The sequence below is a fragment of the Trachemys scripta genome, chromosome 12 (genome assembly GCF_013100865.1).
Source record: "Trachemys scripta elegans isolate TJP31775 chromosome 12, CAS_Tse_1.0, whole genome shotgun sequence".
Classification (NCBI taxonomy): domain Eukaryota; kingdom Metazoa; phylum Chordata; order Testudines; family Emydidae; genus Trachemys; species Trachemys scripta.
In genome coordinates this window covers 26,717,579-26,742,972 of record NC_048309.1, presented here as the reverse complement: position 1 = coordinate 26,742,972, position 25,394 = coordinate 26,717,579, and the positions used below count along the sequence as shown (strand labels likewise).

The following is a 25,394-nucleotide window of genomic DNA, read 5'->3' as shown; positions in this document are numbered from 1 at the left end:
AAGCAATAGGCTGGTTTCAGACTGGGACGAAGTTTCTGCGACTAGGTTCTCGCCATTACTGGTCACACTGAGGCTGGCTTCAGGTGGAATCTAAAAACTGGAACAGTGCTGATAGATTTCTTCACTGCGTACAACATGTTATGGAGATGTGGGCTATCGCTCAAGGCATCAAAGGCTATCAAATGCCATAGCACTATATGACCGCTGGCCACTATGTTGAGCAACCATAGATACTGTTTCCTGTTCAATGGGTATATCAGCAAAGCATGCACCCCCTGTGATAGTCTACTTCAAGAATCTGTGCTTGCTCCTTCACTATTCAACATCTACATTAGTGACTTACCTGATAAAACTTGGCATAAATTCATCTGTGCCAATGGCGTTGCTGTTGTGCCACAAGGTAAAGACCTTACCACCATCAGCAACATCCTCTCCACCAACCTCAGTACTGGAAACTCCATCCCAGTGCCTCTGAAACCTTGCTAGTAGCCTTTCACCGAAACAACAAAGCCGTCAAGGAACCACTTCGTGTCTCCTTTCTCAGTCAACAGCCTGAAATGAACCCAGTCTGAAGTACTTGAGTGTAACCTTGGATACAAGTCTGACTTCTAAAGCTCATCTGGAAAAGATGTGAAAAAGTAAAAGCAAGGACTACCCTTGTCCAAAAACTCGCAAGCACAACATGGGGTGCCAATGCGCACACACTTCAAATAGCAACTCTTGACTGGTATGCCTGCCCGCTAAATATTGCACACCAGTCTGAGCTCACATACCAATTTTCTGGACAAGCAGCTCAATGCTGCAATGAGTATTACACCTGGAACATTTAAATGAACACCCATCCAACGGTTGCCCATTCTGGCACATATACCTCCACCCAAAATCTGGAGATACACCCACACATAGCCTGTGAGTACAATGGAACCATGGCTGACCTGGATTTACCAATTCATGAGCACCTCCAGAACTTTCCAAAGACACATCTGAAATCCCCCAAGCCCTCTTGGGATGAGGCTAAAGCTCTTAAGGAGTCCTCTTCAATCCCAAAGCGCACTGGAAAGGATTCTGGGATAATGCTAATATCCCAAACAAACACCTAATTGCTGACCCCTCAAAATAACTTCCAGGTTTCAACCTACGCCAGAAGCAATGGCCCGTACTGAACCATTTCAGAACATAATATGGCAAGTGCTGTCATCTCCTACACCTCCGGAAGAGGAGAGACAATGCATAATGTGACTGGAGAGCAATCGCAAGCTATGGACCACATTGTAAATCAGTCCCGCTTCGATCATTTGCTGGTGGCATTTCAGATTTACACCAAGACTCTTCTAAAGCTGCCTCCTGGCTCATTAATCTGGCCTTGGCTATCCTCTCTTGCCATTTGAGAAGCGGCAGAGCCAGGAATAGAAACTCGCTCTCCTGAGTCCCAGGCCCTGCCCGTTGGACCATGTTTCCTCTTGCAGGTGTCAATTTTTTCTTTAAAAACTTCCACTGGAGACCTGCCTGTTGTAGCTTTACGGGTGGTGCCATAGCAGCCATGGGAGCCCTAGTGTAGTAAAGGCCCTAGCAGCCACTTGTGTTTTAATCACCAAGTCATGCTGACCTGCTCTGGCCAACTGATTGAAATGCCAGCAGCTGGTCTAGGGTAGTGCTTCTGACAGCAACAGACAGATGTGAAAGTCTTTATTCTTCTATTCTGTTCTATATAAGTCCCTATACAAGCTTGTCACCATAGCCTCTTAGCGCCTTCCAGCCGTTCATCAAGCAAAGTGACTACACATCTGTCACAGGTTGTTTGTGCTCTCATCCTCTCCCCAGAGGGAGAAGCGTGTTCAGGGGAGTGTTTTGTTCTGGTAGTTGCTTTTAAAAAAAATAAATATACCTGTTGCTCTGTGTTTATGTGACAGAAGGCAAGGTCAAAGAAATGCACCTGGCCTTGGAAAGGAAAGTGGTGAGGTTTGTGATGGTCCCTAATTCTAGAGAGAGTTCATTCCGCAGTCTTGGACCATCCCCAGAGAAAGTTCTGTCTCCCCCACACTGACAAGCTTTACTCTAGCCTATTACCAGTTGCTTGAGACAAACTGTCCCCAGCTGCATCCTTATTTTGCACATTGCTCTGAAATGCCACATGCTGAGGAGCTCTTGTCACCAGGTACAAACTGAGAATTGGAGCTGCAGACAGCATTTTTAATCAAAAATTGGCATTTCTGAGCCTCCAGCAAGCAGGGGTTGTGCTGAGGGCACCAGCAGTGCCAGACACCTAGTATAAGAAATTTGAAGGCCATCCCCACCTTGCTCTGATTTGAGTATGACCATCTGAAATAAGAACTTGAATGCTGGATATGTTTTAAAGAGGTTGTGTTGTTATTTACCCAGTGAAAGTCCATCTTGAGTTTGTTCAAGCAGGCAGATTTTGGCCTGCAATGGAAACTGGTTTTCATGTGTCTTCCCTTCAAAGCACAAGCAGAATTGAAGGTCAGAGGTGAAATGCAGCTGCAGTGTCACTTACTCCCATTCCAGATGTCACCCCAATGGTCACCAGAACTCACAGTTGCATGGACAAGACCTTGTTGCGAGAGGGAGGTCATGCATGTATCGGAAGCAACCGTTACATAGAATAGGCAAAAGTTGCCCAGCCATGCTTCCCGCAGGGAGTTCAGAGCAGAGGAGAGACTCACAAATTGGGACATTCCGGGGTTCTCTAGTTACTCTTCTCACTCAGTGCCTTCCCCACAGATCAGATCAGCCTGCAACTCAAAGGATGATTGTTATAGCTGGCAGCACTGCAAGCTCCACCTAGGAATTGAAAACTGTCTCCCTCTTACCTCATCCCCACTAACAAGCTTTCTGCAATCAGAACTCAGCTGACAGTTCTGTGGGTGATGTGAGAGCCAGAACAGACTCCAGCTCACTCCCCTTCCTTATCGGGGGACTGTGGGAATCCTGCAAATTCACACACAGCAGGCCATGTGGAAAAGGAAGTGTAGTCCCATGGGACAGTGGACCAGAGTCCCTGCCTGGCACCTGCGCATGGAAAGGCCTTCCAAAAAGGGGAGGTCGCAGCTGCTCAAATAGCCCCCAAAGCCTCTCCCCAACAGGTGAACAGGGGTAGACAGGGAAGGCACCTGGCAGATGTTAATTAGGAGCCTCTCCTGGCTTTCACTTTCCACTGGCAGACCTCCGTAGAACCCCAGCCAGAGGATATAGCCTCCTGCCTCTGGCAGAGAGCAGCAATGCCATCACTACCTGCTTTTTCGCCAGGGGTGAACACCTCATCTGGCACAGCAATCCCCACAGACACAGCTGGGAAGGGCTAATTGCCAGTGAAATTCAGCCACCTCCTTGTGCCATCCATGCCCATTCCTAGACCTCCATAGACAGAGAGAAACTGACAACAGGGTGCGGGACAGCAGAGGACAGGTGATCTGTGCCCACCACCAGCACCACTTAGCTTGCCTTGATTGCCACGTCCAGTCACTGTCCCCTTCCCTGCCCCTTGTCCTCTTTTTCTATGAGCGGCCCCTCCCACCCCCGATCTTCTCATGTCACATCACACTGAGCCGTGTTCAGGGGGATGAGCAGTGACTGGGAATTGTCTGAGTGCTGCCTCTTCAAAGGGTTTGTAATATTTTATTTTTTGGTGGTGGGGAGCAAATTTGGGGTAGGTTGAGGTTCAGGACCGTCTCGATTCACCTACGAAAGTGAAACGGCACCTCGAAGAAATCAGAGCTTTGGTTTCTCTAAACTTACACTCAGGCCGATATGACGTAGACATGGGCCTGGAAGTCAAAGCAAGAGCCATCATTCTTGGCAGGTTTCCAGTACTGCCAACCCCAAGTGTTCAGAAACCACAAGTCAAGCCCCAGAATCACGAGATTGGCTTACAAATCATGAGATTGTAAAACAGAAACAACAACGAAAACTTGGGGGCTCTGTTTATTTTCCCTTTTTTTTTTTTTGAATTTTTAAGGTGCTCTCAGATCACGTTTCAAGCTTTTCTCTGCAGCACGAGGGCTACACATTTCTTTTCTTTTTCCCAGTGAAAGCTGAGAATCTCACCTAATCACATGACATGTGCTAAGAAAAAGCACTATTACCAGACTCCTGATAAAAGCATGAGAGTTGGCAACACTGTTAATTTAACAACAGCCACTGTCACTGAGCCAGATGTTCAGCTGCGGTAAACTGGCAGAGCTTCAGCAGAGCTATGCTGATTACATCAGTTCAGGATCTGGTCCAGTTTGCTTTGGGATTTTTACTTCTGGCTGAGACCAGAAGCACCGATTAAAACAATTTCAAGCCTCGAAAAAGGCTCCAAGTTTGAGTGGGAGGTGAAGGTTCAGATCTGTTTTTATATTTGATCAGATTGGCGCCTCCATCCTTAGGCTTTGCAGGAAACACTGCAGGCACTCTATGAATGAAACAGCCCTTCCCGGAGAGCAGGATCTTTCCTGCTGCCATTGTTCAGACAAGAATGGGAATTAGCACCAAAGAAGTTGTATTAAATGCTGTTGAAAAGCCCTGATATTCTGCATGTAATGTCAGTGCTTCGGTGTCTGAGCTGTTCTTGTCTGAGCTGCTACAGTATTCTGCTCATCCCCCTGGCACCTTTCAAGCCCCTCTCCAATAGATCATGTTTCAGTGGGTATAAAATGCTTCCACTCTGATTCAGTAGTGTTTCCCACCCACTTTTGCACAGAGATAAGTAACGGTGCAAGGCAGTGGAAAATTCAGGCCCATTCATTTTAATTTATTTCATAATGTACTATGTGTCCATTGACATGGATGAAACATCAACCTGCCGTAGGCTCAGTGGTGCTGCAATACCAACCAACCCTCGTATCAGCCACCCCACCCCACAAGACAAAACAAACCTCCATAACCTTAGCCCAAGGTCAGACAAATGCTTCATTGAGTAGATGAGCCTGGCACTGTACTCTAAACCCAATGCTGTGAAGTATTACAGGCCTTAGATTCAATAGGAATTGAGTGTCTGGCCCATCTGGATATGAGCATCCTGAAGGCCACCAAACAAAGGGTTTGGACACATGCCATCGAAAGCCTGTTGGCCAGTGAGAGCCCACCAGCCAGAATGCCCACCCTCCAAGTTCTCAAGAGTGCAGATTTAGGGCATACATGTATGGACAACCCCATTTTGCAATTGGTTCTCTGTCCGTGACCTCATATGTTCTTGTGCAGCCATATTTTGTAGGTATGGCCTAGGCACTGCTTTTTCTGGGTTTATTAGCCCTGCAGCTTGCCTGGAGCTCCTGAAAATGATTACATGTACAAGTTAACTTGAAATTCAGCTACTTGCGCGTCACTGTAAGCTCTTTATTTGGGCGGTAAGTTCCTCGGGGCGGGGCCGTGTATCCTTATTTGTCCGTACAGTACCTAGCACACTTTTTGCGCTATATAAATAATGGAAAAAAATAAGAATAGAAATTTAACTTGAATTAGAAATAGACAAATTTAGTCTAAAGACACAAATGTTTCAAGATTTCGTTTCCTGCCAAACCTCGCTGGCATCAGCCGGGCTGCTCCAGTGACACTCATGCATGTGGCAGCCAGTCCATCATGTTCCCACAGATCAGTGGCTCCTCATGCTTCCAGCTTTGCTGGGGGAAGGCTCCTTGCAGTCATATGAGCTGTCTGCTTCTCCTCTCCGTTCCTTACCCTGCTGGATCACTAACAGGAAAAAGGGGGTGAGAGGAGACAGCAGTACAAAGTAAGGGACCCAATACTGGCCCTAGGCAACCTCACCCTGCTGACAAGCTGCATCAGTTCCCCCATCACAAAGCACGAGCAAACATGCCCCAGGCACCACAATACTCACTCCTGAGAAGGCAGCCAGCATATTTTCACCCCTACGGCTACCTCTGCAGCTCCAGCTACTCTGCCATTCCCATCTACTCCATCACCCACACGCCCAGTACTTCCAGGTACCCCAGTACTCCGAAGCACCCCACTCCCAATGCCCCAGCAACCACCCACTCAGCTACCTCCCAGGCTCTCCAACCCAGCACCCACAGCCAGCCTGACACCCAGCCAGGGCCGGCTCCAGGCAACAGCTTAACAAGCAGGTGCTTGGGGCGGCCAAGGGAGAGGGGCGGCACCTGTGGGAATTTGGGGGCGGCAGGTCCCTCACTCCCTCTAGGAGTGAAGGACCTATCGCTGAACTGCCGCCGCCGATCGTGGCTATTTTTTTTCCCCCCCAATTGCTGCCGCCGATCACAATCGCGGCTTTTTTTTTTTTGCTTGGGGCGGCAGAAATGCTGGAGCCGGCCCTGCACGCAGCTCCAACTTACCCAGCATCTGCAGCTACCCACCGTGCACCAGAGATGCCCAGTGTTCATTCATTCTACTACCTCCCAGCCATCTCCCAGCGTCCTCCTCAGACTCGCCCACCCAGCCCTGAGCTATCCCCCAGCTGCCCAGCACCCACCGCTACCCCACCCAGTGCCGTAACAAGGGCAAGGCGAGTGAGGCACTTGCCTCAGGCGCACAAAGCTGAGGGGCGCAAAAAGTGGTGGAGAAAAAAATAAGCCGCTGGCAGGCACAGAGATATTTATAACCGGGGTTATCTCCCCCCTGGCCCCACCTGCCGCCCCCCCGCGCATCCCTCTCGAGCCCCGACTTGCTTCCCACCCCCATTCCCGGAGCAGAGCAGCTCCATGCTGCCTCCCTGCAGCAACTGCTGCTGCAGGGTCCTAGCGCCCCCCATCTCACTGCCAGGGCAGACTGACTCAGCCTGCCCTTCCCCCTCAGACCCTTTCATTTTTCAATGGGACCCTCCAGCAGCACAGGGGGCCACCCCGCTCACAGTCACTGCTCCTGCCCCATGATGGGCAAGGAGGCACCCCCATCCCTCACCCCCAGTGAGGCTACAGTCAGGGGCAACAGCAGGGGAGGAGGCGCATGCAGTGCCCCCCCGGCACCCACCACGGGAGAGGCGAGGGAGATTCCTGGACCTGAGAGGGGCCCTAAGAGCACATGCAGTGACAGTGGTGGGGGTGAGTGTGCTGCTGGGGGGGGCAGGAAAGGGGAGCTCCTGCCCCAGAACTTGCTGCTGCCGGCAGAGAAAGGATGGGGGGGATCCTCCTCTCTGGCCCCTGTCCCGGAGCAGCCTGCCTGCACCCCAAACTCATCCCCAGCCCTGCCCCACCCCAGAGCCCACACCCCCAGTCAGAGCTTTCACCCACCCACCACACCCTCAACCCTCTGCCCAAGCCCTGAGCCCCTCCAGCACCCCAAACACCTTATCCCCAGTCCCAGCCAGAGTCCTCATCCCCCCGCACCCTGACCCTCTGCCCCAGCCCTGAGCCCCTCCCACACCCCAAACCTCCCATTCCCAGCCCCAGACAGAGCTCTCACCCCAATTCTTGCCCTGAGCCCCTCCCACACTCCAAACCCTTCATCTGCAGCCACAGCCCTCACCCCTGCACCGCATCCCTCTGCACCCCTCCCATCCCCAAACTCCCTTCCAGAGCCTGCACCCCAATCCCAGGGCCTGTACCCCAGACCTCCTCCCTCACCCAAACTCCCTCCCAGAGCCTTGGGCAGGTGGGGGGGCGGAGTTTGGGTGGGGGCGGGTTCTGGGCACCACCAAAATTTCTACAAACCTGCCACCTCTGATCCTGCTCTGCAAACCTGAACTCCCATCGTTCTCAGGACACATGCTGATCCCTAGTGGCCACTGCTGATATCCAGCACCTCCCTCCTCTCTTAACTTGTGAGTCCCTCTCTGGATTGGAACTGGACTGGAACCAAAGACCATCTTGGAAGCAACATTACCAGCCCAAGCAGTCAAAAATCATGAGTTGACTCCCCAAAATCACAGGCTCTACCACCACCCCTTCATTCATTCTTCGGCGGCAATTCGGCGGCAGGCCCTTCCCTCCGAGAGGGACTGAGGGACCCACCGCTGAATTGCTGCAGAAGAACCGGCCCTGGGGGAGGGCGCAATTTTATATTCTTGCCTCGGGCGCAAAAATACCTAGTCACGGCCTCGCTGCAGGTGTCCCAGTATTCAGCCACCCCCACAGCCTCCCCCACCTGCCCAGCTACTCCCAGGCTGCCTCCAGGCACTGTTCAGCACCTCCCCCCAAGCCACCCAGCCACACATCCTTCCACCTGCTGTACCACAGCTGCCAAGTTTTATGCAGCTCCCCATCCTGTTCCCGTCATTGCTTGGGGCAGGGTGTGTTGACCATAAGATGAAGTTTCTGAATATAGGTAAATTGTCTGCAAATACCCAAATTAGCCCATTCAATCATTTGCATAAATGGCATGTGTGAAGCTGCACAAAATGTGGCAGCTATTCATCATTCACAGACGAGGTCTCCAGGCTCAGCTGTACCCTTGTGAGCCCCTGGGAGAACTTCACTGTACCATAAGCCACACAGGGCACGTCTACACTGCGAAACAAAACAAAACCCAGCAGCAAGTCTCAGAGCCTGGGTCAACTGACTGGGGCTTGCATTACCGAGCTAAAAATAGCAGTGTAGAGGGTCCCACCCAGGCTCTGAAATCCGGCAAGGGGGGAGTCTCAAAGCCCAGGCTCCAGCCCAAGTAGAAATGTCCACACTACTATTTTTAGCCTCATAGTACAAGCCCCGCGAGCCCGAGTTAGTTGACCTGGGCTCTGTCACTCATGGGCACAGGGGTTTTTTTGCAGTGTAGACGTACCCACAGAGAACTTAAAAGCGCAGCAGTTTTGTTCGCAGTGTGTCCTAAGGATGACGAAGGGATGACTCAAGAAATGTCCACAAGAATTGAATGTGTAAGCGGCAAGGAGAATTAGAGGAGGAATTGTTCAGGGTAGGCGCCTCTTAGCCAATTTCACTTCCACCATCTTGTCTTGTACACAAATTGTAAAATCTTTGGGGTACAGACCTGTGTTTGTACAGCGCCTAGCACAATTGGGTGCTGGCCCAGGACGGGGTTTCCCGGCAGCGATGGTAATAAAGATAAGCAATAATAATAATAATAATAATACTAGAGCCCCAGTGTGAATCAAACCCAGCAAACTTAGCACCACTCTCCTGGGAATGCTACACATGCTGTATGTGCTCCCTCCCTCCGTCCCCTCCCCCCTCCAAGCATGAGCACATTGATCAAGCACCTATCACCCTGCTTTCTGGCTGCATTCCTTGGATTCAAAGGAGGAGACTGACTGGCAGCACACTGGTTCTGGTGGGTACAAATCATAAAGAATTGTGGGGGTCTTGGGAAGCTCTGCCAGGCAGAAGAGAATTGCTCACTCCCAAGCTGGGAAAGTAGGACAGTGCAATATGTCACCTCTCTGATGGATTGTTTCTGTGCAGTTTTGTGTCCATGCCCAGAGTTAGTTTGCTCAGGCTTTGCGCAGGCATCATGAAATTGGCCATATCTCTCTATTCTCACGTCCAATGCGCTCATTCAGCATGGAGGTTCAGGACAGAGATTTCCTCGGCCAATCAGAAAATTTCATTCTCACCGTCGCTGGAATGAAACCTGCTTCTGAGATCAATTGGGGTGACTGCAGACATGCTTCTGCACCCTGTGCAGCTTTTAGAACAGACCAATCAGAGGAGACCTCAAAGGGGACTTCAGACCTTTCCTTTGTGTCCTATATTTAGTATTAATTTTATACTTGGAGGAAGAGAAATAAATTGCATCTATCAACCAGCAGTGACGAGGGGCTTACACATTCGCCATGTTTCGTAAAGAGAGCACTGAATTCTCCTTGGAAGCCAATCCTAGAAAGGCATGAGCTGCAAGAGGCTTTAGGTGCCTGCATTAGCATGTGTGCAGTGGGTTCTCTGATTAGAAGCTGATTGTTTGCCAGCTGCCTTAGGTAAGGGGAAAGAGGCTTGTGGAGAGAGCGCTGCTTTGGACATGTGGACAAAGCCCAGCAGGAGTCTCAAAGTGCTAGGAGAGGCCACAGAAGCTTAGCAAAACTGTTTGATTAGCACAATACACAGCTCCCTGCTAGGAGTCTGTATGGGCAGGTAATTGAACCATATGATGTGGGGATTGCATCTGTGTCAACCAGACGGCTGCATGTACTCAGAGAGCCAGCGCTGCATGAGATGAGTTTTATATGCTGACATTAATTCAGGGGTTTGATTCATTGCAGATATCAACATGGCTGGAGAACCTAAACCCAACAGACCCAAAGGGCTGAAGAGAGCAACCTCCGCCTTGTATAGGTAGGTCTTCAGGATGTCACCTCCCTAGAGTGAGACAGCAGGGGGGCTGGCTTTTCAGCAGGGGATCCCAACCAGGGCTGATATGTCACACTCCTCTGACTGGACTGAGAGCTTCCCCTCTCAGCCTGTATCATAAATCTCAGGGCCAGGCCTAATGCTGCCCACTACCCATTCAGTTCTTCCTGCTGCAGTCCACCATGGAGCTGGGCTACTCTGAACCCCAGGCTTGTACCCGAAGCAGCCCAACCTCCACGGTAGGCTACAGCGAACACAAAGGATGGTGGGCCGAGGATGCTTGCTGGCATAGCCCAGGTTTGGCCAGATGATACAAGGGGGAAGCAACGGCTTTATGGGAGTCTTCACTGGGCCCCCAGAGGGAGGGAATAAATGATCTATTCAGCTTTGACACAGCGCAAGTCAAAAGAAAACAGCTGGCAAATTCAAAGGTTTCCATCCCGCACTGCTGGATCCATAAAGCTTTGCTCGCTTTTGATACCCAGCTCTCATGTTAATGAACCTTCCCTCCACGGCCTCCCCCGGCAACTTACTTTCAAGTCGCATAATTGCTTTAAGCAAATCTCCCTGTTCTTTTTAGCGGCTGCTTTTCAGCCCTGCTTCCACACCTTGAAAAGCCCCATCTGGAGATGAAAGGGAAACAAACCATTGTTCTGCCGAGTGGTTATCCTAGGTCTTTCATCTTTGCCCAGATCAGGCATCTGGTGCAGTCTTTGTGACAGTGCCTGCCAGCAGCCAGAGATGCATCAAGTGCTGTGGGGCCTGCATTAAAAAGGGCGGGCGGGGGGGACATGGTAATCATTCCTGATAAGGGCATGGAGACATGGGGGGGGGGGGGGGACATTTCCGCTCTCTAGACAGTCCACCGAGGTGTTCCTCTCCCTGAATCATCAGGTCAGAGAGCACTGGATGGCCCAAGTGGGGTACAAAGCCTTTCACTGCTAGAGCAGCAGTTTGCACATGGACTATGCCAGCAGCGGCTGAAAGCCACGGCGGCAGGAGGAGGGAGCGCTTCTCCAGGTGGGTGGGCCAGTTTTAAAAAACATAGACAGACTGGTCCAAGGGAGTTAGGAGCAGCCCGGCTTTCACTCACTTTAATGGCATTTGGGTGTCAGGCTCCCTTCAGCCACTCTGAATATCCCAGGCTCAGCTCTGTCAAGCCAAACAGGTGCAGGCAGGAAGGAGGCAGATGCAGTGCAGCACCCTGCCTCTAGGGGCCACTCTGTCCCCCTGCCCAACCCCCATCCCCTGGCAGCTAAGAGTGGGTGAGAACCCACTGCCAGCCAGTCGCCCGGCCACATGTCCTCCACCTCTTCTTCTCTCCAGATGAGGAGAAGGAAGAATGAGAGTCAGGGGTGGTGGGTGGACAGGAAGGCCTTAAACAGTGGAGGGGGCTTTGTTGGGGGGATTTTGGAGAGGGGAGATGAGGGGGAAATGGAGGGACAGGGAGGACTTCAGAGTGGGAGACTGTACGGCAGGGGGACTTTGAAGGGTGGGGAAGCAGGTGTAGGGGGACAAGGGTGGGGAGTACCAAGGGAGATTTGGTAGGGAAGACCTTGGGGAGAGGGTGAAAGAAATAATGATGGGGAGAGGGAGGAAAGGAGATACAGTGGGGAAAGAGAAGAGAGTGAGAGGGCTGAGGAAACAGTGCCGGGCACCCTGACACATGGGGAAGCAGGAGAGAATGGGAAATGAGAGGGCAGAACGGAGGAGCCGGGGGAAGGAAGGAAAAATGCAAGGAGAGCGAACGAGGAGTGAGCATGGAGCAATGGAAAGACAAGGAGGCTAGAGAACAGGACAATGGGAGGAGCCATGGGACATGGGGCAGGGCCTGGGGCACGTGAAGGAGTGCAGGGTGAATTGGAATGAGACAGTGTTGCCAGCTCTTCAGATTCTATCATGAATCTCATTACTATTGATTGTTTTCTTAAACCCCTGCCCCTTGAGTCATGTGAATAGGAGAGAAACTCAGCTTTCATTCAAAAATACAGTAGGTTTTTGGTTGCAAAGAAAAAACTTTAAAATGTGACCCAAGGGAATACTTAAAAACCAGAAGGCTAATAAAAGGAACCCCAAAATGTGTTGGGTTTTTATGAAATCTCATGATTTTTATGCCAGTTATGATTTTATGGGGTTTGACTCATGATTTTTGACCACTTAGTGTTGGTAACACCTGCAGATAAAAAGGGAAGGAGACGTGGTGGTGGTGGGATTTTTTTTAGACAGGGAAACTAGGAGAGAATAAAAAGTGACAAAGAGTCCTGTGGCACCTTATAGACTAACAGAAGTATTGGAGCATAAGCTTTCGTGGGTGAATACCCACTTCGTCTCCCCATCATTATTTCTTTGACGAAGTGGGTATTCACCCACAAAAGCTTATGCTCCAATACTTCTGTTAGTCTATAAGGTGCCACAGGACTCTTTGTCGCTTTTTACAGATCCAGACTAACACGGCTACCCTTCTGATACTAGGAGAGAATAGTGTTTTTTCTCATGGGAAAAAAAAGTGGGGGGTGAGGAAGGGAAAACAAGAGGTACATGAAAGGGAAAATGCAAGTGCTGGAGAGAAAATGGAAAGAAAGGAAATGCAGATACAGGGAGAGGATGGAACAAGGAGACGGAGCAAAAGAGAAGAACAAAGAAAAGGAGAAATGGAAAAATAAGTAAGAAAGCATAACTCTCTGGTTATGGTGAACTAAATGCAATATGTGGGACTTCTGCTGCTTCTCTGCCCTAGCAGGAATTTAACCCAGTGTAAACTGGCTTCTTTTTCTTCCTGTAGCTGCATTTTATTGATGTTTCCCTGGCGGGCATCCCACTGCTCTGTAATTGTTGGGAGAGAGGACGACAGAATGATGCTGCTTTGGGGATTTGAGTTTTATTACTTGGCGGCTGTTGAAGTAGGGCAGGAGTTTATTTATTATTTTTAATTACATGAAACAGTGGTGGGCAATGGCTTTCTTCTGAGCCTGGAGCCTCTGATTTAGGACCATAAGAAATACCCTGAAATAATGAACAGACCAAAATTAAGAGGAACGTCTAAGAGGGAAACAGAACAGGGGGGATGATCGGAGCCAGTTTGCTAACAGGCAGCTCAGAGGGAAACAGACTGCTTCTCCTGTCACCAAGCGGATGGGGAAAGGGCCCAATGAGATTTTTCTCTCCTGGTGTTTGGAGATGCTGGTTACTCTAAGGTAAAATCCTGGCCCCATTGAAGTCCATGGGAGTTTTGCCATTGACACTGTGTATTTAAGTATGGTCTGGGTTAGGGTGACCAGATCACCACACTAAAATATCAGGACACATTGGGGTACCATTAGCCCCACCCACAGTCCACCCCCGCTCCTCCCAGGCTCTGCCCCCACTCTGCCCAAGGTCCCGCCCCCTCCCTACTCCCCTTCCCCCTGTGCCCTTCCTCATCCCCCAGCCTGCTGCTGGCTTGCTGCATCCCTCCTCAGTCCCCCACCCACCGCTCGCTTCACGGCCTGCTTGCTCGCCCGCCCACTGCTTGCCTCGTCACACCCCCGCCCACCACTCACCCCTATGGTGCCGACTTCCCCTCCGCCCGGGAGGGGCCTTCCCCCCCCCCCCCCCACCCCTGAACCACCCTCGCCCCGCCCCCATTCCACCCGCTTCCCCCAAGTCCCCGCCCCTGCCCTGTCTCTTCTCCACCTCCTCCCCTGAGAGTACTGCATACCCTTTCCTCCCGGAAAGTGCTAAGTGCCGCCAAACAGCTGTTAGGTGGCGAGAAGGGGGAGGAGGGAATAAGGAGGTGAGGAGGGGGGAGCTTGGCTGAAATTTTTCCCTGTGAATGCTCCAGCTCCGGAGTACCCCTGGGGTCAGCGCCTCCCTCCTGCTCACCTCCTTATCTGAATATTGGGACAAATGGCGTCCCAATCGTACATTGATCGGGATGTGGGACAAAGGGTTAAATATCAGGACAGTCCCAATTTTATCGGGATATCTGGTGACCCTAGCTGGATTGCAGCTCCTTTGTTATTGTTACCTCCAGCCGTCTTTGTTGCTTCCCTCCCCAGGGAAATGGTGACATGTCTCTGAAGTGGATGTTATGGGCCAAGCTTTCAGAAATCCAAGTTTCAAGCCGGGGTTCAAATCTGAGTGCTCGCACCTCTGATTACTCTCTTTGTGTCCACAGTCAGGTGCAGTAGGTGGAGGCACATGTGCTCGTACTCACCCCGGCAGTTCAATAGTGGCACAAATTGTGTCCAGAAATGGGAGGCACCTCCCTTTTGGTAACATGTCCCTACATGGGGACCACGCTAACCAAAACTTCAGGAATTCCTGCCTGCATCCCAAAAATTGATCAGTCTCCTACAGATGCTGTCCTCTGGACAACTAAATGTTCCTTTCCTAGCTTCCTCCAAATGGATTCTTCCTCCCTATTCCCAATCCTGGGCAGTATCTTCCTCTCAATTCACTTTCTCCCTAACCCTGCTAGATGAGCTCTGTAAGGGGCTTGTGTGGATGTACCCTGGTCCCTAAGCCAAATCCTGCCCAGATTACACTCCCCCATTGAATTATAGGAGCCAGATCTCATTTGTGCTTGTTTTTGCAAATTACTCAAAAGGAGTTATTCCAGATTTAAGCCATCATGGGCTATAATTAGAATTTGGCCTTCTGGGTTTGCGTTTAATGCAAGTCAGGGAAAATTGGGACCTCTCTGCATATGGGGCTGTACAGTAGACACAGAGGATCGAGAGCTTTTTATTTAAGGTATACATATCACACATGTGGTCCATGATATCATTTGACTCATTTGATGCAAGCATGGAATAAAGTGCATTTATTGTGCATCATTTACTCCTTACCTGCACTAACCCATTTCCACTGCAACTTTCTGAGCATCTTCCAAACAGCTGCCATTTAGAGAGAGAAAAAGAGAGAGAGAGAGAGAGAGGAAAGATAATACAAAAACATTTGCTTCCCCCCAAATTAGGATCAAGTAAAAATTATACTGGTGTGAATTCCAGGGTTAGCAGACCAATGACAGATTTAAACTTTGCTTTCAAGGCTTGAAACATTTATGACGTCGTACTGGAGAGCACTGAATCCCACCTTTTCAGTGGTATTTAGCTGTCATCATAGAATCATAGAATATCAGGGTTGGAAGGGACCTCAGGAGGTCATCTAGTTCAACCCCCTGCTCAAAGCAGGACCAATCCCCAACTAAATCATCCCAGCCAGGGCTTTGTCAAGCCTGACCTTAAAAACCTCTAAGGAAGGAGATTCCACCACCTCCCTAGTGCTTCACCACCCTCCTAGTGAAAAAGTTTTTCCTAATATCCAACCTAAACCTCCCCCACTGCAACTTGAGACCATTACTCCTTGTTCTGTCATCATCTCTACCCCGATAAGTTATAAGATTTCAGATCCTGAAATCACAGCCCCTAATCTAAAGAAATACTAATTTAAACATTTTTAGATGTTTTGAAGAAGTTTTGGTTCTAATTTGTAACATCAAGGACCATGTGTGGTAACTCAGATGCTGTGGCCACATTCAGATACCACAGTGATAGACAGATCAATGAGATAGACACACTCTAGTGGGATGTGACTTCACCACTTATGGCTAAAGCATACATCCAAAGCTCATGTCAATGCACATTTTATACCACCACATACCATCATGTATTTTCTCTCCCCCTCCTATTCCTCCCACCAAGAACCAGCTGGTGCAAATTATTGTAGCTTTCAATGAAGTCAGTGAAACTATGCCTATTTACACCAGCTAAGGATCTGGCCCCATATCGCTTTAGATTTTCAAATGGTCTCATTACCTATGCCTGCAAGAACTGAATCCGTTTGAACTTGGAAAATGCCTTCACTGTGCTCAGAAATCTGATAGAGGTGTGAACAGGGAGGTCACTGTTACTGAATGCGTGTGCGCAAAGACAGGTATGCTCACAACTATTGCACGCAAAGTCAAGGAATCTCATTGGAAAATGAGTGTCAAAAAATATGGCCCAATCTTCCGGTTTGTCACATAACAAACCTCAAATGTTTCTTCTTACTGTAAGCGTTTTTGAACATACACATTGATTATCCAAATAAAATTGACCCGGGGCATTTTTGTGCCTTCATCCTGTCACTCCCAATCCTTGTGTCTCTGCGAGTTTGTTGCTTGCCACTGCACACTGAGAAATGGACCAATGGTGGTGTATGTGACCAGGAGCGGAACAGAATATCAGCAGCTAATGAAATCAGCTAGCCCTGTCCCTGACCTTTCCCAGGAAATCATCCTGTCCCATTCCCAGAGGTTGCTCTGGCTTGTATCTTGGGGAATGATGTGTTAATGGAATTGTTGGGAGATTTTATTTCTGCTTAACTAATGTAGTTGTTACAGTGTAGAAGCAAATCTTGGCACTGAAAACATCTTTGAGTGTCTCAAAAGTAGCCCAAAATGTGACAACCTATTTATGAGCTTAAAAAATAAACCGAAAACCGTAACTGCACCTTAGCGCTATCCATTGGAAAACAGTGGAATTGTCAATGGCAACTACATCTCTGCATTGTGAAGCAGCAGACAAAACTGGAGAGGCAGACAAACCAAGATGGTGAGATCATAAGTGAGCGAAAGAGGTCGAGTGCAAAGAACTTCAGGGAATCGCGGAGTCAGTCCTAGAATTCACCAGCTCTGACAATTTGTGAGGTACACAAATGGAGACTAGGCTCCAACCCACCGCTCTCATTTTCACTTCCAATCTAAGCACAAGAGGAAACATCCTCCTGTTAGATTGGTCCGCTCTGGAATAGTGCACATCCCCCATGAAATTCACCCAGTGCAAGGCCCTCCAAACTGCTACAGTCCTCCTCCCCTCCAGGGCTGTGCCTGGGAGCTGCCGGCCAAGTAGCCTCTCGGAGGTGCCTACACACCCATGCAGACATAGGAAAGCTCTCCGTCCAAGCTCCACACAGCCGATCGTGGAGGGCGGTTACACAGAGTGGGGATGGACCTCGGGATCTGTGTTTATGCAACTCCCTTGGCCCCAAACACCATATGCACATGGCAAGAAGGGACTGAGGCCAGTATTCCAGCCCATAAATAGGAGTAACTGCCTTGCTGGCTGTATAAAGGGGTGGACTCCACTTCCCTCACCTTCCCATACTTCTCCCACAGCGTCCAGTTAGTTGGGGCGTGTCTTCACTACGGGCTAAATGGGCACCACTGCTGTCGATGTAGCAGGCATCGATTTAGTGGGTCTGGTGAAGACATGATAAGTCAATGGAGGAGTGCTCTCCCGTCAATTTAAATTAATCCACCTCAACGAGAGGCGGAAGCTATGTTGATGGGAGAGCATCTCCCGTTGACATAGCATGGTGTAGACACCGTGTTAAGTCGATGTTACGTTGACTTAAGTTACGTAACTTAACTAGCCTAACTTAGACAAAATTACACCACTACTGTAGACAAGGCCTTAGTCTTTATGTAGGAGAAGGGACTTTCATGCCATATGGGTAGAACTAATGGAGCTCAGCAGCAAAATCAACTCAAGACTGCCCAAGTATCTGATACTTTCTCTCCTACTGGAATAATTCTGACACTACAACAGTTAATACAGGGAGTAAATCAGCACAGCATGCCACTTTTCACTGCCTGCGATGTGCCCTCAGATGGGTCACTAAATGTGCAACCGCTCAGGGTCACACCTGCAGGTCAGTTACATTCTCAAAAAAGGCATCACGAGTTTTGCAGGTGCAAAATGAACCCACAAGGCTAAAAAGATTCTCTCCTCAGTCCCTTTTAACTTGCTAGTCATGAACCTGTGTGGATCATAAATAATAAATAAGTTATTTAGTGATTTAAAGCTGAAAAAAGGAATAGGACCTGAGACTATGCCTATCATAGCATTCCAGAATGGTGCTGGCTCTCTCTCTTAAATAGTGTACGTATTACTTTTTAAAGGCTATATAGCCCTCTTTGTTACCTACTGATTGGAAAATTGCAACAATTATCCCTGAACATAAAGGAAATCATGAGCTGTGAAATTACCGAGTGCACAACTTGCAGCTAAACAGCTCAATCTAGGGCACAAGACAACACTCTTAATCAGTGCAGTTTGCAGTTAGATTGAAAATATATGTTTGATGCACTGAGACCAGTTTCCGGAGATGCTGGTTAGGGTACCCATGCCCACATTCTCAGCATCTCGCAAGAGGTGCCAAAGGCCCAGATCTTCTAAGGTATTTGGTGCCTAACTCCCATGGAAGTAAGGTGCCTAAATGCCTTTGAGTCTCTGCTAAGCGTGTTAGCAATGAGCTGATGGGGATGTCTGCACATCAGCAAATAAGGATTGAATTCTTTATCTGCTGAGCTAATGAGAGCATGATGCTATAAGGTGCCAAACAGCTCACAAGATCAGGTTCCTTCACTCCAGGTTAAGCCAACTTTCAATTGTTAAACGGCCAGGTTCAAGATTCATAGCCAGGTTACAGTTGAGGAAGGCCTGTCTATTTCCTCATTTACATTATAGACCTCCCTACTGGGGCAAAATTCACAGAGCCCACATGAGGTCTATGCAGCTTTAGGGTTGGATTTAAGTACCTACCTATTGGCAACATGTCTGATAGCAGATGATCCTATGAGGCACAAACACAGTCCCTCCCATCTCCAGTGTTTGTACCATTGTTTGGGCTACTCAAGGGCAGTTAGTACTCGGAATGCTACTTCATCTGCAGTTCTGATCACAGGGTTAAAATGGGATTCCATGAGAGTAAACACCGGGAGAGCCACATGAAAATCTCTGGACTAGCCCAGTTTCCTTCCATTGGTCACTGGGTCGTGGTTGGCAGGTGTTGAAAATGGCATTTACCCATGTTGAGACCAGACCAACTCCCCATTCCACCCTAAAGTTTGACTCTCAGCATTCGAGAGAATAATGGTCTGGTTTTCAGCCCAGCCTTTATCCAGCTTCTGTTTTTACTCCCACCTATTTATAGATGTCAATGATCTTGACTGCACCTGCAAATCAGGTATGTAAATATCAAAACATCAATTGTACCTGCAAATAATGAGGTGCAAAATTTTGCTCATAAATATTTCCACCACCAAAATGGGAGAGTTTCCAAATCTGCCCTTCCATCTCTAATAACCAAAATGGCACTGAGAGGCATTCATCACTGAAAACAATATTTCAACATTTAGCACAGGCCACTTAAAACACCAATTTACTGGTCTGACAATTCTAAGGTAGGCATAAGTCTTTACAAATGTCTTGTCTTTGGCATTAGAAAAGGCATCCGCTTCCTTCCCCTTCCCCTTCCTTCCCCGTCCCCTTCATTCCAGCTGGCTGTGGTAGGGCGGATCCATAAGTGTTTTAGACAAGGATTATCCAAAAATACACAATTCTGATTCTGAGAATGAGTCATATAGGCGCTCCAAAGCCACAGGGATGAGAATGGTATGATGGATCGATGGATGAGAAAGAAAGAAAGAAAGAAAGAAAGAAAGAAAGAAAGAAAGAAAGAAAGAAAGAACGAAAGAAAGAAAGAACAAACGAACTGACTTGGCAAACACTATGGAAACAGTATAGTTTATTGGTTAAAACATCAGACCATCTGCGTTCTATTGCTCATTCTGCCCCTGACTCATTGCATACAGGGCAAGTCAGGGTTTTACAAAGACTTCTCTTGGGATGGGCTAGTGTAACAATATTAGCTACCAAAGAGAGAGAACATTGTCTCCTTACAGAGAAGAATGACAAGATATGTTTATGTAGTGCCTGGCTCCCGACCTTGGCTCCACGGATTACACAGATTATTTCCCTTCAATGAATAATGCACTGTCAAGTTACGCTGTGTTGTGTTCTAAGTTATTAGTCAGGACCACTCATCCCTCAGGGGAGGGACTTTGAATAAAGAAAGAGGAGTAACAGGTATTTTATGCAGTATCCCCAAGTGAAAATCGGGGCTGAACGGTAACTATTTAACAAAGGGAGGGCTCCTGCCCTTTCACTAGTACATATGTAGAAATTATGATGTTATTTTAAGCACTGGAACTGAGTCACCCTAGCTGCTCCCCTCCTTGGGAGGAATCTTGATTAGGCCCATCAACAAAATAGGCTCAAGTCCTACAATCAGATCCACATGAGCGGCCCCTGTGCATACGTGGAACCCATAGGGCCCTTAGTTCTGTCTGCCTGGTTCCGACCACAAGATCAGGGCCTTAGAGGAACACTAATTCAGAGTGAGCTTCGAGGATGTGATTAGTAACTAAAGGTACTAAAGGCTGGCAGCGATCTGAGAGGAGCAGCGAAAAATCAACTGGGCAGGAAAGGAGAGAAGCAAGAATGATTCAAAGAGGTGCTGAGTTTACCAGACTTTCTGCCTCCTGTGATTCCCAGTATAACCTCCCTTCCTCCCTTCCTCTACCCCAGCCACTGGTCTGGCACTGAGCATGCACATGGAATGAATTACTGTGGTGACTAAAGAGCGTGATTTCTCTGGGTTGTAGTTATGGGGCCATGCAGAGATGCTACCACCTGCCTCCATAGCCTATGGATGGTGGGAACATTTCCCTCTGTAGAGTCACCAGTCTCCTAAACTTTGTGAACAGGATCCCAGCAAGAGTTGGTGTGATTGAAATCTGATTTGACTGGCAGGTACAGAAAGGTGTCCAGGGAGAAGAACACAGATCATCTTGTAGGTAGGGATGGGAAGATGCTGGAATAGGTGATTTTTCTATATGAGCGCAATAGACAGACTTCCTCCAGGTCTGTTCAGCACTGGGGGTAGATGGTTAAAATTCACTGGTTAGTAACCACTTATAAATCATGTGCTGTGAGGACACAATCTGTGGGCCAGGTTCTCAGCCATGCCAAACTCTGCTGCTGAAGAGGGGGTGAGGTCAAAGCCTCTTACCACGCCAATGTTTTTAGCCATAGTTAGAGGTGTGGTAAATAGTTGTTGAATGGACACAGCATAGCTTTGTAAGGTACTTTGTTGTGGGCCATCATCTGTATTCATCCCATCCATGAGCATGGACCACTACAGCTAATTCAGTAAGGACAAATGCAAAGTACTCCACTTAGGAAGGAACAATCAGTTGCACAAATACAAAATGGGAAATGACTGCCTAGGAAGGAGTACTGCGGAAAGGGATCTGGGGGTCCTAATAGATCACAAGCTAAATATGAGTCAACAGTGTAATGCTGTTGCAGAAAAAGCAAACATCATTGTGGGATGTATTAGCAGGAGTGTTGTAAGCAAGACACGAGAAGTAATTCTTCTACTCCACTGCGCGCTGATTAGGCCTCAACTGGAGTATTGTGTCCAGTTCTGGGCGCCACATTTCAGGAATGATGTGGACAAATTGGAGAAAGTCCAAAGAAGAGCAACAAAAATGATTAAAGGTCTAGAAAACATGACGTACGAGGGAAGATTAAAAAAATTGGGTTTGTTTAGTCTGGAAAAGAGCGGACCAAGGGGGGACATGCTAACAGTTTTCCAGTACATAAAAAGTTGTTACAAGGAGGAGGAGGGAGAAAAAATTGGTCTCCTTAACCTCTGAGGACAGGACAAGTAATATTGGGCTTAAATTGCAGCAAGGATGGTTTAGGGGACATTAGGAAAAACTTCCTAACTGTCAGGATGATTATGCAGTGGAATAAATTGCCTGGGGAGGTTGTGGAATCTCCATCATTGGAGATTTTTAAGAGCAGGTTAGACAAACACCTGTCAGGGATGGTCTAGATAATAGTCTTACTATGAGTGCCAGGGACTGAACTAGATGACCTCTCGAGATCCCTTCCAGTCCTATGATTCTATGAAAGTTTCCATCTCAGAGATCAGAATCTGAAACCCCAGTGAGCACTGCCCCACTGACTGCAATCTGTTTCCCAAACCTTCCCTGAACCACAAACCCCATGGTGCCTCCAGCCCCCCCAAACAGAGGAGTGCTCCAGGTACCCCCAAGACAGACGCTGGGTCTCTTGTGTGATAGCACAGAGTGTTGTTGTGGAGACACAAGAGGACATTGCGAGCACAGATGAATGAACCTCTGCTGGAATATTTTTTTATTTTATCCAGCCTGGTTCACCTCTCCCTACTTAAAGTGATATTGTTAGTCAACAGCATAGTCACTGCTTTCTCTGTGGATGTGTTAATAAGCAGCACAGCAGGTACACACCTGATACATTTGGCAGCAGCTGTGTTTTACCTGGACGATCCTGGTACATTCAGCAGCTGCATTTTCCTTGCTGTGCCATGGATGTTAGCATGCCGGGATATCTGGCAGTCACCGTCTCTGAAGTGCTTTGAAAGTCCTCTGCGCTTCTTGGGTGTTTTCCCCTGTCTTGTGAAAAACAGCTGCAGTGTGGAGAGAATGTTATTGAGTCTCCAGGGTGTACTAACGGCAAGAAATGTAATATTTACACCTCTGGGGTGCACATGCACACATTCTCTCTCTCTCTCTCTCTGGCCAAGCAAACCACCACATCTTGATCGAAATTCAGGCCTAAGAAAACAGCACCAGTTTGGTTCTGATGACCATGGGCGGTATCCCAGCAGGAGAAACAGTGTCTTAAACATCCTTTTAGCTGCTGCTGCCCCTTACTCATCCTCCCACCGGGAGTAAATTAGAGCAGCTCTAGTGATGTCAAAGGAACTAGGCTAGTTTACATCAGCTGGGAATCTAGCCCAAAGTGCCTGGCTTGTTCCTCTGGGGATGTCTTGATACATGAAGAATACAGGAAGGAAGTGCACAGATCCCACTGGAATTTAAAAGGAGTTGGGTATCTAACTCCCTTAGGCTCCTTGGACAATACCAGCCTGTGTCCATATAGTTCCGGTGTGACAGACTGCCGAATCCTATTGCTTTCCTGTTTCACAAGCCTCACACTTATTTACTCTCTCAATGAGCCCAGCAGGGAGGACTGAGTAACACAGAAACATGGGGAATTAGATGCTAGGGAGAGATGCTGAAGCACGTGAGTGCAGGAGTGTAACCAAGGCTACAGGCAACGAGATCCTGGACTCTCCTCTATTTCCCTTCGCTCACACTGGGGCTCGTCTACAACTGAAACGCTACAGAGGTGCTGCTGTAGCGCTTCAGTGTGGACACTATGTACGCCGACAGGAGGGGCTCTCCCATCGGTGTAGTTAAACCATCTCCCTGAGAGGTGGTAGCTAGGTCGATAGAAGAATTCTTCTTGACCTAGTATTGTCTACACAGGGACTTAGGTTGGCTTAACTACGTCGCTTGGGGTGTGGATTTTTCACACCCTTGAGCGACATAGCCAGGTCAAGCTAGTGTAGACCAGCCCTAGAACTAACTTAGTCCACAAACTCTTGCTGAAACTAGGGGCAGAATGTTTTGAAAGGAGGTTTTCAGATAAGCATCCAGAAGTTCAGGTGTTTCTCCAAACCTCTGCAGTCTAGAAGGAGGGCTGGAAATCTTAGACAGACAGAGCCGGATAAAGGTAACCTGGGTCCCTCCTGACACCATAACACAGGACCCCCCAAAGTCCTGTCCCAGAGAGGCAATGCCATGGGGCCCTCTTTTCTCCCCCAAGGATTAGCAACTGGGGCTTCCCAATACTTTGCCTTGCAGCTGGAGTAAATCTGCTTGGGTAGGAGGGATGGGCCAGCAGGACTTTTCTTCCCCTGTCACACACAGAGTTCTTTGTTAGGGTCATGTTGGCAGGGCCTCTCAAAGTAGTGAGCAGTTCACACCTCATAGTGCTGTTGTGTCAGGCTGCCTGCAGACTCAGGCAGACATCATTGCATCAGATACACTCAGGTTACATTTTCAAGCTTTTATTCACATCAAGGAGGGCTAGAAACTTATTGTTTTAAGTGGAGCTAAAATTATGATGTAATCCTGTGACTTCAGAAGCTGGGGCCTTAGACACAGGGCTGTAAATGTTATGCCTTAATTCAGCCCTGAGAATAGACTAGTGTCTATCTGAGATGATAACCACTGAGGACAGGGAGTATTTCTGATCATGGTTCGAACCAGTAATTGCAGAGCCATGTTGCAAAGAAAACAACAAGTTAACCATGCTTTGAACTTCTGAAAGAACTTGGGCTGGTTCTGAACGTGAGATGACGGCTCGGATTGGCTCCCACTTTACCCAGACTCATCTCTAGCTAAAGCACTTATGTTTTCCATAGTGCGGGTGTAGAAGTGCATATTTGCTTTTCCATACAGGCCCACCCCAACCTGTACACGCTACTCAGACAATGCTCGGGCATCAGTTGGGTGGGCACAAAGTGCATGGATGCTTTGGCATGAACACTTATGCAGTGAGTCCTTGCTGGAGTGCTCCGGCTGGGATGCAGGCTGGGGTGTTGTGCTGCAAGCACATGCCACAGCAGACAAGCATCCTGTCCAGTGCATTCAGCTCCCCAGCCTCCCTCCTCCCAAGTACAGATCACCCTCCCAACTCTGACCTACCTGCCTAGTATAGACAGACAGCCACTTTCATCCTTCTTCCCCCGTGCAGACATTGCCTGTGTGTGTGTGTTGGGGGTGGGGGTGGGGGGTTGTCTCTGGGGGAACCGACTTCATGCTATGTAGAAACTAAGCAGATGGGCTGCCTGGTAAGGAAAACTGCCTGCCTAGTATTTCCCATGACATGGGGAGGAAAGAAGCGTTTAGAAGTGGGTCTTGTCTTTGAGGAGCTGTAGCTCCCAGCAGACACTGCTGGAGAAAGCGAAGAGGAGGATTATCAGAGAAAAGGTCAATATCATTTATAAAGGTATCAGGAGCAGGTGTAATGAGGGTGCTGTAGCAGAACTGCATGTCCTCAATAATAAGCATTATACGTATTAAAATAGCAGGGACAACGGCTGAGGAAGGAAATTGAAATTGATCCATGTTAAGGCTAAACATGGCAAAGGGCAGCTGTGCAGTAAAGTGCAGGCCTGGAGAGAGATGCCGGAGCCACCAGGAGCAGCTTGGGAGAGGGTACATAATCTCTTAGGCAGAAGAGCAGGGAGGTCTGCCCAGAGCAGCGGACGCAAAGCAGGAGAATAAACACAAAGCCAGTGAAAAACTGGCTTGAGCTCCTACGAGGGGGTTACTCAGAGCAAGCCCTAGAAGGGAGGGGCTGTGCAGGAGGAGGCTGTTGCACCAGCTGGGGAGAACCTGAGATGAGAAAGAGAGGCTAGATAAGCAGACGGCACAACCTACATATTTCTTTCCCAGACCAGGCTGTGCTGACC

At 48.7% G+C, this 25,394-nt stretch overlaps 1 protein-coding gene across 8 annotated transcripts in view; it reads left to right on the top strand.

The window, feature by feature from the left end:
• Nucleotides 1-25,394, top strand: part of RALY (RALY heterogeneous nuclear ribonucleoprotein) — a 272,388-nt gene that overhangs the window by 232,116 nt on the left and 14,878 nt on the right. For all 8 annotated transcript variants that reach the window (XM_034787281.1, XM_034787276.1, XM_034787279.1 and 5 more), the window contains one exon: nucleotides 10,124-10,196. In XM_034787281.1, coding sequence (XP_034643172.1) covers nucleotides 10,124-10,196 — 73 coding nt within the window. The remainder of the gene's footprint in view (nucleotides 1-10,123; nucleotides 10,197-25,394) is intronic.